Consider the following 14,156-nt stretch of genomic DNA (forward strand, 5'->3'; position numbering starts at 1 on the left):
GGATGGGGCTTCTGGTGGAGGTGGAGGTCGCAGCTGTCCATTCTGGAAGCAGGAGCTGGTACCGCTACTGGGCGCCCAGACAGGGGCCGGGGAGCCCCGGGTTGTAGCCAAGGCGGCCACAGGTGGCCAGGTAGTGAACTGCAGCCCCGGTCACCCGGCCGTTTCCCCTGCTCCCCTCCGTGGGGGGCGGGGTCAACATGACAACCCTGGGACACATAACCCGCCCAGTCCCCCAGCTCAAGCTGGTCACCTGGGGTGGTGGCCTCTGCCCCTCCGGTGGGTGCCAGGTGACCTCGGGGCTGGCAGACACAGGCACTTAGGCACCTGCAGGAGCGAGGCAGGGGGGCTGGGGCCGGAAGTCCCAGGCAGCCTGCGTCCCCCTCCCCCACGCCCAGCCTGGTCTGGCGGGACAGCTCCTGGCCGAGGAGGAAGTGACCTCTGAAACCACGCTTTTCCCGGGAAACCGAAACCAAAAACTCGCAACTGGCAAATGACCAGAGCAGTCTGTACGCTGCAGGTCGGGGGACTTTCTGCACGCTGTGATTGGCGGAGGAGCCTCTGAATATTCACGAGGGGGCAGGGCCTCAGGAGACAGTAGCTCCTCTTAATTCCTGTCCAAAGCCCGGGCACCCGAAGAGAGAGGGCGCTCCACATGGCAGCCACGTTTTACCACCACTGGCCAGTGCCTATGGACCTGAAGGCACAGCAAGACTCGGGGCGCTGCCGCTGGTGGCTCCCGGCCCTGGTGCTGGCGCTGCTGGTGGTGGTGGTGGGTCTCTCGGTCGCTCTGGGCATCTTCACCCACAAAGCCCACAGCCCGGCCTGTCTGGAGGGGCTCCGGGCAGAGCAGGAGTGTCACAGCGCCACCAGTGTCCTGCAGCGCCAGCTGGGCCGGGCCCAGGAGGGCCTGAGGCAGACTGAGACCCAGGCCGCCAGCTGCAACCGCACGGTGGTAAGGAGGCACCATGACACCCGCTAGGGGGAGGCTTGAAACTCCCACTGTGGGGGTGGGGGGAGGCCTTGAAACTGCCCGGGGGTTGCCTCCGTGTATGTGGGACTTTTTTTTTTTTTTTTAAGATTTATTTATTTATTTGAAAGGCAGAGAAGGAGAAATCTTCCATCCGCTGGTTCACTCCACACATGGCCACAAGGGCCGGAGTTGGGACATTCCAAAGCCAGGAGCCAGGAGCTCCATCCGGGTCTCCCATGCGGGTGCCCCTGTTATGCCCGCAGTCCGTGGTCCCCCGAAAATCACACCACCAGAGACCGAACTTGAAGCCAAATAGCAGGGTCGTGTTTTTTTGTTTTGTTTTGTTTTTGTTTGTTTGTTTTTGACAGAGTGGACAGTGAGAGAGACAGAGAGAAAGGTCTTCCTTTGCCGTTGGTTCACCCTCCAATGGCTGCCGCGGCCGGTGCGCTGCGGCCGGCGCACCGCGCTGATCCGATGGCAGGAGCCAGGTGCTTCTCCTGGTCTCCCATGGGGTGCAGGGCCCAAGCACCTGGGCCATCCTCCACTGCACTCCCTGGCCACAGCAGAGGGCTGGCCTGGAAGAGGGGCAACCGGGACAGAATCCGGCGCCCCGACCGGGACTAGAACCCGGTGTGCCGGCGCCGCAAGGGGGAGGGTTAGTCTAGTGAGCCGCGGCGCCGGCCCCGCAGGGTCGTTTTTATTGCGAGTTCGAACCCGGGCCTCTCGGGTGCCTCCAGGAGAGGATGCACCCGAGAGGCCCCAGCCTCATTCTTACAAAGCTTTTATTACCATGTCCAAGCAGGCTTTAAGGGAATGCTATAGATCACGTTGACACTTCTGATAAATCCCATGGCTGCCTACTGGGGTCGTTATCTAAAGCGTTGACCCTTATAGGCATAGGTAATTACCTCACATTCCTGGACCTGGGTCAGGGTAGGGGCACATCTGGCCAGATGGAGGGAAGGGGAGTATACGATAGCGAGTGCCAGGAACGGCCAGTGGTTTGGGTCATTCAACAATCAACTTAATATGGTTGCTGGATTACTTAGCTCCACATCTACAGAATACATATTATAAAGTCAACGCCATCTAGCATTGCTTACTATTGCTAACAGTTGCTTGACAGGCTAATGTGGTTACACTTTAGGTAACGGATAATAAGGGCGTAGTGAAAGCTGGTTGTGGGGGTGGCTTCTCACAGCCTCGGACCCAGCACCAGCCCCAATCCGGAAATTTCTAGCAGGGTTTGAGTACAGACAGCCCCCTAAATCCGCTACACGGGAGACCTCAAAACTCGCATTGTGGGGGTCGCACCCTGATGGGGGGCCCTGGGAGGGGCGCGACACTGGTTTCCAGGTTGCAGTCGGAGGTGCAGGGAGGGGGCCAGCGCGCAGCCCTGAGCCTGCTGTCTGCCCCAGGCGAACCTGACGGCCTTGTTGGAGGCGGCCAAGGTTAAGGACCTGCAGAAGCAGGTGGAGATGGAGGAGTTGCAAGGTGAGAAATGCGGGGGGGGGCGCCCAGGGCTGGGGGCGAGGGCGGGGCCGTGTCCTGGCTGGGGGCGGGGCGCCGCCAGGTGGAGACACGCCCCCCAGTCCTGTCCTCCCCGCCCCCCCTCCCAGGCGAGATCCTGCAATTGAACGTGAAGCTGCAGGACTCCTGGGCGCAGGTGGAGCGCCTGAGGTCAGAGCCCCTCCCCCATCACCCAAGGCCACGCCCACCGCCCTTCCCCCCAAACCCAGGACACCCCCCTTGGCTCCCCACTGTCCCGAGGGAGAAGCCTGGGTGGTCCCGCATAGCCTTCTCCCCACCACGCCCCGGCCGCTGCCCTCTCCATGGCTCCGGCGGGGGCTGGGGTGACGGACCCTCCCCGGGGGCTTGGGCGGGGCCAGCAGCCTGAGCCGCCCCTCTTCTCAGGAAGGAGAACAGCGCCCTGAGGGACCAGCACAGCGCGGCCCAAGCTGGGGCCGCCTCCAGCGGCGGGGCGGCCACTCCTCTCCTCTTGGGCCTGGGCCTGGCCGCCGCGCTGCTCGGAACTCCAGGGGGCAGCTGGTGAGGAGGGGGCGCCCCGGGAGGTGGGGCCTGGGGTGCCTGGATCTGGAAACTGGGCTGCGGGCCGAGGCGGGGATCGGGGGCGTGGCTAGCGAAGGGCGTGGCTCGGCGGAGGCGTGGTTAGTGGAGGGCGGGGCTTAGTAGAGAGGTTAGATGGGGCGAGGCTGCTGTGGGCGTGGCCCAGTGGGGCGTGGTTTGCAGAGGGCCTGGCTTTTGCAGATCTTATGGGGCGGGGCGTTTGTAGGGGGCGGGGCTCCGGAGGGGCGTGGCCTCCTCTCTACCCAGAGTCCCTCTTATAGTCTCAGCCCGCAGGTGCTCCTGGCTGGTACCAGTGGCTGCTGACGCCTTGGGAGGGGACCGCGGGGGCGGCACGGCTGCAGAAGGTGGAGGGGGGCGGGAGTAGCAGCAGTGCGGGCGGGGGGACTCCGTGCTGCCTCCTCCACTCCACCCTCCACACTGGGTGGGGCCCTCTCCTCTCCCCTGGGCCTGCAGGGGGGCAGGGCACCTGCTTTTTGCTGTAACGGTTTCTGTCGCTTTGTCCTGGAGTTTTGAGCTCTAAAAAAATAAAGGTTTTATTCTCAAGTTCCTGGAATATATTTTACTTTTAATGTTTAATTATTTGAAAAGCCCGGTCAGAGAGAAAGTCTTCCAATCGCTGGTTCACTCCCCAGATGGGCAGGGCCAAGCAGAAACCCAGAGCTGGGAGCTGCATCCGGGTCTCCCACGCAGGTGCAGGGGCCCAAGGACCTGGGTCATCTCCCACTGCTTTCCCAGGCCATAGCAGGGAGCTGGATCGGAAGTGGAGCAGCCGGGACTCGAACCAGGGCCCCTGTGGGATGCAGGCACTACAGGCGGCGGCTTCACCCACTGCGCCACAGCGCCGGCCCGGGCTGAGATTTGCACCCGTATCTGCAGTCCCCAGGAAGGTTCTCCGCTCCACCGTTTCTCCGAGTTCCTGTTCGTCCCGCACCCCCATGCCTGGGCGCCCGTCCAAAGCCAGGGCTCCGCCCCCCAGACCCCTCACCCACATCTGCCAGGCCCAAGGACCATTTCTGGCTTCCTCTCCGTTATCTGCTTTCTGGGATCCATCTATTGTCTGCAGTTTCCTGCCCGTGGCCCCGGGGCCAGGAGTCTTTTTTTTAAAAAAGATTTTATTTATCTGAGAGGCAGAGTTACAGACAGAGAGAGAGGTCTCCCCAAATGGCCACAACGGCTGGGGCTGCGCCCATCCGAAGCCAGGAGCCAGGAGCTGCATCCGGGTCTCCCACGCGGGTGCAGGGGCCCAAGGACTTGGGCCATCTCCCACTGCTTTCCCAGGCCACAGCAGAGAGCTGGATGGGAAGTGGAGCAGCCAGGACTCGAACCGGTGCCCATGTGGGATGCCGGTGCTTCAGGCGGCGGCTTTACCCTCTGTGCCTGGGAGATCTGCATCGTCCTCAGGTCCCTGGTGGGCACAAGAATGAAGAGCGCCCCTCCCTTCTAGGGGACACCCAGCCTCCTGGGGCTCCTCTCGCCTCCCTTCCGCCTGCTCACCCCATGGCACAGTGGTCCTCTGCCTACCAAACTCACCAAGCACTCCCTGCCCCAGGACCTTTGCCCACGCTCCGCCTGGAGCACCTGTTCTCTACTCTCAAGGTCAAAGGCAGGGCCCCCTGCACTGCTGACTCCTCAGGGCGCGGGCCTTCCTCTGCCATGGCCCGTGGCCATAGTCCCAGAGATGCCCAGAGCCTTCCGGGCCGTCTCCAGGTTGTCATAGCAACAACAAATGCCTTCAGCCAGTCGACAGTGCCCTCCGCCAATAAGCATGGCCGCTCCACTGGGCGGGCCCGCTTCCTCCTCCTCCCCCAACCTTGGGCTACTGGGTGCCCCAACCCCACCCCGCCCCACTACCTCCTGCCTCTTCTGCTGCTGGCCGAGTGACTCTGCCCAGTGCGTGAACTTGACCTCGGCCCACGGCCAGGCTCCCTCTACCCAGGGGCTGGAGGCTCCAACCCCAGGTCCCACAAGGATAAACACCTTGACCGTGGCCCGAAGGGTTTGCAGCACTGCTGGTTACGACCCTGCGTGGCACACTCATCCCACGCCTCTTGTTCGAGTCCCGGCTGCACCACTTCCGGTCTAGCTCCCTGCTGATGCACCTGGGAAGGCAGCGGAAGATGGCCAGGTGCCTGGGCCCATGCACCTGCGTGGGAGACCCGGATGGAGCTCCTGGCTCCTGGCTTCTGCCTGGTTCGATTCTGATCATTGTGGCCATTTGGGAAGTGAACCAGCGGATGGAAGACCTCTCTCTCCATCTCTCTCCCACCCTCTCTGTTGCTCTGCCTTTCAAATAAATAAATATTAAAAAAAAAAAAAAAACACTGACAACTTTGCCATCCATAGTCCCAAAAGAGCACTGTATAACCGAACAATCGTAGGAGAGGCCACAAGCTCTGCAGACCAATCAGGGCTGTGCCCACAAGATGACCACGCCCCCTCTCCCACGCGAGTTCCCTCCGTGAGGACCTGGAGGAGCCTGGGCCCTGCACCTGGGCGTCAGCCCCTGGCGGGGTCACGCTCAGCTCCCTTCGGCCTGGGCAGGGGCGGCGGCGAAGGTTGGAAACCCGGGTGCTAGCGATTCGCGTTGTGCTGTCGCCCCCTAGCGGCCGTGTGGAAAATGCCCAGGGTGCTGGGGGTCGCTCACGGACCCTGGCCTCCATCCTCGCGCCCCACGGCCATTCACAGGGAACGGGGTGGGGGCAGCTGGAGCCAGGCCGGCATCGGCTGACTGACAGGTCTCTCATCTCCCCGCCTTGGTTTTCCCATCCACAGAACGGGCCCAGCAAAACCCCAGCCCCTCCTGGAGCACCCTGGGGGTCCCCACCACCCTCTGCAGCGGCGGCTGCTGTCCCCATTTCACAGAGCGGGGAAGCTGAGGCTCCGAAGGGCGCCCGGCGGTTGCAGAGGCACCGCTGGAATCCAGGGCCATGCCCCACCCCGGCCCGCCCCAGTCCCTCGGGGCCCAGCAGGCTGGGCTGGGCCCTGGAGCGGATCCACGGTCGGGCGGGGCGGAACTGTGGGTGTCTCTGCAGCCCCGAGATGCCAATTAAACACTCGTGGCCGGAGCTGCGGACGGCGGCATGGCCGAGCCGGGCCTGGAGCCCGGGCGCGCCTGGCGGGGGCTCGCCCTGTGCGGGGCTGCCGTGTTCCTGGCCGCCGCCGCGGCCGGCGGGGCCCTGGTGGCTTGGAACCTGGCCGCCTCGGCCAACCGGGGGCCTGGCTGCCCGGAGCCGGGGCTCAACGCCACGGCGCCGCCGCCGGGGGACCCGGGGCCCGAGCTCCAGGATCTGCAGCGCCGGCTGGCCAAGGCCACCGAGCGCATCAAGACCCTGACCGGGCAGCTGGACCAGGCCGAGCATGGCCGTCGCACCTTGGAGAATGATCTGAAGACCTACCAGACCCAACAGGTGGGTGGGCGGGGCTGGAGGGGGCGGGGCGTCCGGAAAGCCCAGGGCTACAGTGTGCCTCAGTTTCCCCGCCTTCCAACCCCACCCTGGACTCTGCCTTTGGATGGCCCAGGTCCCCTGCTCTGTGCCAGGTCAGTGGTGGCGGCAGGAACCCCAGCCCCGCCCTGAGCCAACCCGGGGAGACCCTAGGCTAACCCTGGCCAGGCGTCCATTCAGCCCCTCCCCCAGCCGGCCTCCGTGGCTCTATTTGGAGACAGGGACCAGGGATGCTCCTGTCACCTGTAATTACGCAGCTAAATAAAGTGGCCTCCCTCGTGGGGGAGGTCCCAGCCAGGTCCTCCGCTTCCTCCGACTCTTTCTTAACTCTTTCTAGCCCCAAGCCTCAGAGAGCGCATCCTCAAAATCCCAGCCTTGTGCATTCATTGAGTGACTACTGTGTACCTCTGGATACCCTTATCCAGGAGAGGTTGGGCAGTGTCGAAATTTAAAAAAAGAAAAAAATTTTTTTAAATGGAAGATCGCTCTGCTGGGTAAGACAGGACCGGAGAGAGCAGAATCGTGGGTTTTGTTTTTATCTTTATTTATTTTCATCCACTCAAAATGCATCCGCTGACTCGCTCCCCCAAAGCCTGCACCAGTCAGGGCTGGGCCAGGTTGAAGCCAGGAGCCTGGAGCGCCCTCCGGGGCTCCCAGGGGGCCACGCCCGCTGCTTTCCCAGGGCCATTAGCAGGGAGCCGGGGTGGTCGGGCGCAAGCCGGCCCCTCTGAGCCGGGACTCCATCACCCTCGCAGCAGCTGAACTTTTAAAATCCCAAGGGACCCCTCCCGCTCTGTCCACGGAGAAGGGCCTGGGCAGGCCAGGTCCCGAGCACTGCTCCGGGTTCGAGCGCTGGCTCTGCTCCACCCCACTCCCACCCCCCGGAAGCTGCTCTGAGAGATTCTGCGGAATTCTCCCCAGGGACCCGCACAAACCCCAGCGGCCATCAGCCACACGGAGCCCGGAGCCCGGAGCCCGCTTGCTGCTGGTGGCCTGGGGTCGGGGAAGAGTGGGTGTGGGCAGACGGCCCTCCGGGGAGGCAGCTGGTACGCCAGGCCTCAGAGGTCGCCGCCACATCTCCCAAAGGGACAGAGGAGCCCGTGTCCCCCCTCTCCCCCGCGGAGGGCCAGTTCACCCCCTCCCTTCTCTCCCCTCCCTCCCTGGCCCGCCCCCTCCCCTCCCCTCCACTCCACAGAGCCAGCTTCGGACCGAGCTAAAGACGCTGAAGGCGGAGCTGGACGAGGTCAAGGCGCAGCGGACCCAGATGGGGGCCAAGAACGGGGCCCTGGCAGGTGTGTTGGGGGGTGCAAGGAGATGAGCGGGGCTAGTCGGTTCCTGGCTATGCAATTAACAAGGCACAGGGCGCGCGTGCGGGCGGCACCTGTGCCAAGGGGCCTGGGACAGGGATGCAACGCCGTGCAAAGAGCGCGCGGGGCAGGCGGGCTCGCGGGCTGCCCCCTAACCCCACCCCTGCGCCCACAGAAGCCGTGGCGCGCTGGGAGGCCGTGGCCGCAGACTCCGCCCGACGGCTGGACGAGGCGCAGCTGCGCGCAGGCGCGGCCGAGGCCCAGAGCGGAGCCTGCGCCGCCCGCGAGGCGGCGCTGCGGGAGCGCGTGTGAGCGAGGGGCGAGCCCGGGGCAGACGGGGCGGGGGCGCGGCCAGTGGCTGCGCAGGGTTTCGTTCTTGGGGCCAATCAGAGCTCGGGGCGCGACTGGGAAGGGGAGGGCGAGGCTAGGTGGGCTGGGCCCAGGGAGGCGCGAGGGGCGGGTCCCGGAGTGAGACCCTACCGGTGGCAGGCAGTGGCTGGGGGGGGGGGGGTGCCCTGCACGCCAGACGCCTGGGTGCCTGGGGTCTGGCACAGGTGGGAACTCCGGGGCGGGACGAGGGTGTGGGCCGGTCTGGGGGTCCCTGAGGAGGGGTCCTGAGGATGGCCATGGCGGGCAAAGATGGGGTTCCTGAGGGCCGGGAGACCCGGGGGGTGGGGGCGCTGGGAGTGGGGGACCAAGGGGATGGGTGACCCTGGGGGAGGGGCGACCCTGGGGGATGGGGGGACCCTAGGGAGTGGGAGACCCTGGGGAGTAGGGGACCCTGGGGGAGGGGCAACCCTGGGGGATGGGGGGGACTCTGGGGGATGGGAGACCCTGGGAAGTAGGGGACCCTGGGGGTGGGAGACCCTGGGGGAAGGAGGCTTTGGGGGATGGGGAACCCTGGGCAAAGGGCCAGGGATGGGAATTCTGGGGGTAAAATTCCCGGGAAAGGGCGCCTGGGTGGATGAGGACCGGTAGTCTCTAGGGACGGGGGTCCAGGTGCTGACGGTGTCCCCCCTTCCCGGCAGGAAATCGCTGGAAACTGGTACAGGACCCCGGCGCCAAGCACCCCGGCCCCGCACGCGCCCCAAGTCCCGGACACGTTCAGGATCCCGGGGCCGCCCCAAACAAACGGGGGGCTGCCGGCGACCCTTGCACACCAGGGCGAGTGAGCCCCCCGCAGGGTGGGCAGTTGGGGCAGCGCGGACAGACCCCGCGGAGACGCCCAGGGGACCCCCGTCCTGAACGGAAGCTGTATGCAAAGGAGACTCAGCCCTGCCCCCTGTGACCCATTCCAAAGATGGGCAGACTGAGGCCCCTTGGGTCGCACAGGGAGACGGCGCTGAGCAGGGCACCTCAGTTCCCCTAGGGTGACAAAGGCAGGACTGGAGAGCCAGCCCTGGCCAGGGAGTGGCCTTGGAGGGGTCTCGGTTGACCTCGTGTGGAGAATGGGTGATTGGAGAGTTGGTGAGAACAGGAGGTGACAAAGACAGGACAGACCTGGGGGGAGGGTGCAGGGCCCCGGCTGGGATTTCAACAAAGAGAACAATTTTTATCCCCAAGGCGGGGTGGGGGTGGGGTGGGGGTGCTTTATTCGCACCGCGGGAACGCCAGCCCGGCTCCGGCATTGCTGTTGCGGGAGCAGGCGCCGTGAGATCAGACAGCCAGAGCGCGAGCCACAGCGCGGAGAAAGCGAAGGCCCCCCGGAGGCGCTGGTAGCCCGGGTCCGCCGCGACGGAGAGGGCGACAGTGGCACAGAGCTCGGCTTCGCATTGTTTTTATGTTTCTTTTTGACTTAAAAAAAAAAGTCTCCCTTTCGGGGCGGGCGCTGTGGTGTGTGGGTGGGGTGAGACCGCGGCCAGCGGTGCAGGTGCAAAAGTGGAGTCAGGATGGAGTGGGTGTGGCTGGGAGCCAAGGGCGTGGTTTGTGAGTGGGTGTGGCTAGGAGCCAAGGGCGTGGTTTGTGAGTGGGTGTGGCTAGGAGCTAAGGGCTGGATTGTGAGTGGGTGTGGCTAGTAGATATGGGCGTGGTTTATAAGTGGGTGGGTGTGGCTAGGAGCCAAGGGCGTGGTTTGTGAGTGGGTGTGCCTAGAAGCTAAGGGTGTGATTTGTGAGTGGGTGTGGCTAGGAGCTAAGGGCGTGGTTTGTGAGTGGGTGTGGCTAGGAGCTAAGGGCGTGGTTTGTGAGTGAGTGGGTGTGGCTAGGAGATGTGGGCGTGGTTTATGAGTGGGTGGATGTGGCTAGGAGCCAAGGGCGTGGTTTCCTGCCTCCGTGAGCTCCAGTCCCGCTGGTCCTGTGAGGCTGCGTGTGGCCGCGTCCAGGCCCAGCCCAGTGCTCTGCCTGAGACTAGAGAAGGGGCCTGCACGTCTCTCCCACACTACACCCTGGGCCTGCTGACCGCATGGCATGCTTTCAGACCCGTGAGCCCCCCGGGACGGAATTCTATAGAACGCTGGGTAACTCGGGTGGGGGCCGCACTCTGCCTCTCGAATAAAATGTTAGCACATGGCTGTCACTGGGCTCTGTGGCTTTGTGTGCTAGTGAACGCGTGGGTGCGGCGCCCGCATCCCATAGGGGCGCGGGTTCAAGTCCCGGCGGCCCCACTTCCGGTCTCTTTTCCTACGCCGTCCCGCTGTTGCGCCCAGGTCCCCTGTGTGTCTCTGAGGCCGCACTTCTGTCCCCTGAAGTCCTCCAGTCATGTGTCCCCTGCAAAGCCAGGCTGTGACACCAACAGGAAACGCGCTGATAAGGCTGCTGTCTAATCTGCAGCCGATGGCCCCGGGCCGTCCATCACCACCCGCGGATCTCGGCTCCCTGGTGGCCTTGTGGCCTTGTGCTGCATCTCCTCCGTTCTGGAACGTTCTGGAGCCTTCCTCCCATCCGTGTTTGCCTTTCACGCGGCCGGCATCTCCGGCCGATGACTTTGTGAATGGCTCCCCCTTGTGGGCTCATGTCCCACTGCCTCCTGGTGGCATCGAGGTTGGCATTTAAAGATTGATTTATGTATTTGAAATTCAGAGTTACAGAGAGAGAGAGAGAGAGAGAGGTCTTCCATCTGCTGGTTCACTCCCAGTTGGCCGCAATGGCCAGAGCTGCGCCAATCCGAAGCCAGGAGCCAGGAGCTCCATCCGGGTCTCCCATGCAGGTGCAGGGGCCCAAGCACTTAGGCCATCTTCCACTGCTTTCCCAGGTCACAGCAGAGAGCAGGACTGGAAGTGGAGCAGCCAGGACTCGAACCCGCGCCGCTATGGGATGCCGGCACTGCAGGCGGCGGCTTCACCCGCTACAGCGCGCTCCGGCCCCTAAAGTCTGCACTTTTAAAACCGCACACACACATTACGATGCAAATCATTAAGAATTACAGTTTGCTTTTTAAAGTTTCTAGGAGGCCGGCGTGGGAGGGAGAGGGGACGCCCTCGGAACTCGGCTCCCTCAGCGGGGCCTGGGGCGCCTGGTCACACCCCCCGCCCAGGCCGGGGCTCCGCAAGCGCAGCTCTGCCAGCCACACCCTGGAGGCAGCGCGGTCGTGGTGCTGGCGTTCCTGGGTCCCACCACCCGGCTGGGACACCCAGGAGGAGTTCCGGGCTCCTGGCTTTGGCCTGGCGCAGCCTCAGAGCGCGCCTGGGTGCTGCATTCCGCCGGCGGCCAGCAGGGGGCGCCGCAGCCTGCAGCTCCACCTGTCGCCCCCGGAGGACCCCAGGGTTTGCCTGGCTGAAAGAGGTGGTTTGTGACCCCCCCCAAAATCCTGAAGCCAGCAGCAAACGGCTGCTCGGCTGGAGTCAGCTGGAGCTGGAGTCGGGGACACTGCCCTGGCCCCTGCTGGAGCCCCAGGGACCTGAGGCCCCTCCCAGGGCAACTGCGGGGGTCCAGGGCCTGATCAGTGTCAAGGGCGGCACGTGGGACCTAAAACATCCCTGATGGCAGCATCGTTCATCTCATTCCCTCCCCCACGCAGCTTCAAGATCCTTGAAAAGCGTTTATGGGGGTGCAGGGCAACAGGGAACCATGGCAGGTGCAAGAGAGAGGGTGCGGCCGGACCCGAGGGTGTTGGGGAGGGAGGGAGGCAGGGCAGGGGCTTGGTCCCCAGGGGTTTCCTGGAGCCCCCCCCAGAACCCTTTGGGGGGACCTGCGCCCCAGTACCTACCTGCCCCCCACAGGCCCTCCGCTGGCCTGTCCTCCCTCTGCCTCTCCTGTCTGCACACCCTGTGGGTCATCTCCAGTGTCGTCTGCGTGCCCCTCCTGTCCCCTCCACCGGCCACGGCTGGTCCCCCTGGAGCCCCCCATCCCTGCCCCGTCTTAAGGCTGCAGGGACAGAGTAGGGGGACAGCCGCAGGGCTCCCAGGGGAGGCACAGGCAGGGAGCGCCCCCTGGTCCCAGGCCAGGAAGCGCGTGCCCATTCTGCAGCCCAGAATACCGAGGTCTGCAAAGCAGAGGCTGCCCCATCACCTCCAAAAGCCCCAGGGGAACCCAGCCGATGCAAAAGCCAAGGGTTCTGCTTGTTTGTTTGTTTGTTTGTTGCTTTAACTTCACTGAAACCTTGGGCAATGTAAAACAAACGGGGGACTCAGACCTCAGGGACCGCCCCCAAATTCCCTTTTCCTGGGTCAGGCAGGGCTCCCCCCTCCAGCTCCCCAGCAGTTAGCAAAGGCGCAGGGGCCAAGAAGCCCAGGGCACTTTGGTGACGAGCCCTGAGGCGGCTCAGCCGTAGGCAGGAATATTTCCTGTGAAGATGACAAATGGTTTTCAGGAAAAACACAAAGGCTCACCTCGCCAGGCAGGCGGCTGACCTCGTGTGAATTCTCCCTCCTCCCTCCCAGACGATCTGCCAGAGCCAGGGCGGGCGGCGGAATGTTTGCAGAATGTCTATTTTTAGGGAGTTTTAGACACCGCAGGGACAATCTCTCGGCGGCGGCCACCGAAACGTGAAATGGGCCTTTCATTTCTGGACGGTTTATTTGATTTATTTTTTAGATTTATTTATTTGAAAAGTAGAATTACGGGGCGGGGGGGATCTTCCATCCACTGCTTCACCCCCTCCCCCAGTGCCCATAGCAGCTGGGGGGGGGGGCCAGGCTGAAGCCAGGAGCCAGGAGCTCCATCCGGGTCTCCCACATGGGTGCAGGGGCCCAAGCACGTGGGCCCTCAGAGCTGCCTCCCAGGTGCGTTAGCAGGGAGCTGGATGGGAAGTGGAGCAGCCGGGACTCGAACTGGCGCCCCTATGGGATGTGGCGCTGCAGGCGGCGGCTTTAACCTGCTGTGCCATGGCACTGCCTCCTAGAAATGTGATTTCCAATCTTCATTCATGAAAACCAAAACCTCACAAGCCCGTTGGTAATGATTAGAGCAGAAGGATCCGCAGATCTCCTACACCACGCGGAGAGGAGGGTCCAAGATTGCATTTCTGTAGAAAAAAAAAAAAAAAAAAAAAAAAAGGGCCGGCGCCGCGGCTCACTAGGCTAATCCTCCGCCTTGCGGCGCCGGCACACCGGGTTCTAGTCCCGGTCGGGGCACCGGATTCTGTCCCGGTTGCCCCTCTTCCAGGCCAGCTCTCTGCTGTGGCCAGGGAGTGCAGTGGAGGATGGCCCAGGTGCTTGGGCCCTGCACCCCATGGGAGACCAGGAAAAGCACCTGGCTCCTGGCTCCAGCTATCGGATCAGCGCGGTGCGCTGGCCGCAGCGCGCTGGCTGTGGCGGCCATTGGAGGGTGAACCAACGGCAAAGGAAGACCTTTCTCTCTGTCTCTCTCACTGTCCACTCTGCCTGTCAAAAAAAAAAAAAAAAAAAAGCCTGGCTCGTAAATCAAACTGTTCCAAAAAGAACCATCGGCAAGAAGGATCAGAACAGGAACATTGCTGTCTGAGGTTGAGGCAAAGACGTGAGAACCGTATCCTGTTAGCATTCTGCTTGCTCAGAATCGTAGCACGGCATAGGAGCAGCCGGGATTCGAACCAGCGCTGCAGACGGAGGTCTGCCCTCTCAATAGCTAGGAACAGCCAAGACTTCCCAGCAAGCTCATTCATCCCCTCCCCTGGCAGGGACCCAGGCACCGTCCCCTGCCGGAGCCCCGTCGCCCGCACTCCGCCTCTGTCAAGCCCAGGGCACCAGTACCTGGTGGCAGTGCCGGTGGTCCCTGGTCTCACTTCTGCTGGCACCTGACCCCCACCCCCTCCCACTTGAAACCAACCCTGTGAGTTACTAAGACCGAGCACAGAGGGCCGGGGCCGTGGCACAGCAGCTTAAGGCTCTGCCTGCCTGCATCCCGCAGGGGCGCCTGTTTGAGTCCCGGCTGCTCCACTTCTGATCCAGCTCTCTGCTGTGGCCTGGGAAATCAGTGGAAGATGGCCCACGTG

At 63.5% G+C, this 14,156-nt stretch overlaps 2 protein-coding genes across 3 annotated transcripts; both read left to right on the forward strand.

Annotated features, from left to right (window-relative positions):
• The first annotated feature begins 632 nt into the window (after positions 1 to 632).
• Positions 633 to 3,601, forward strand: BST2 (bone marrow stromal cell antigen 2). Its single transcript, XM_070058970.2, has 5 exons — positions 633 to 952; positions 2,389 to 2,464; positions 2,590 to 2,650; positions 2,885 to 3,019; positions 3,319 to 3,601. The coding sequence occupies exons 1-5, from the start codon at positions 653 to 655 to the stop codon at positions 3,359 to 3,361; spliced, it is 615 nt and encodes a 204-aa protein (XP_069915071.1). The 5' UTR covers positions 633 to 652; the 3' UTR covers positions 3,362 to 3,601.
• A 2,471-nt stretch (positions 3,602 to 6,072) lies between these two features.
• Positions 6,073 to 10,322, forward strand: CCDC194 (coiled-coil domain containing 194). Of its 2 annotated transcripts, XM_070058968.2 has the most exons (4): positions 6,089 to 6,465; positions 7,697 to 7,793; positions 7,984 to 8,116; positions 8,837 to 10,322. In XM_070058968.2, the coding sequence occupies exons 1-4, from the start codon at positions 6,139 to 6,141 to the stop codon at positions 9,051 to 9,053; spliced, it is 774 nt and encodes a 257-aa protein (XP_069915069.1). In that variant the 5' UTR covers positions 6,089 to 6,138; the 3' UTR covers positions 9,054 to 10,322. The 2 variants fall into 2 exon arrangements, with proteins under 2 accessions (XP_069915070.1, XP_069915069.1); XM_070058969.2 differs by lacking the exon at positions 7,984 to 8,116 and having other exon boundaries at positions 6,073 to 6,465.
• Positions 10,323 to 14,156: the final 3,834 nt, after the last annotated feature.

Source organism: Oryctolagus cuniculus, chromosome 16 (assembly GCF_051225735.1).
Source record: "Oryctolagus cuniculus isolate XC-2025 breed Fujian yellow rabbit chromosome 16, ASM5122573v1, whole genome shotgun sequence".
Lineage (NCBI taxonomy): Eukaryota > Metazoa > Chordata > Mammalia > Lagomorpha > Leporidae > Oryctolagus > Oryctolagus cuniculus.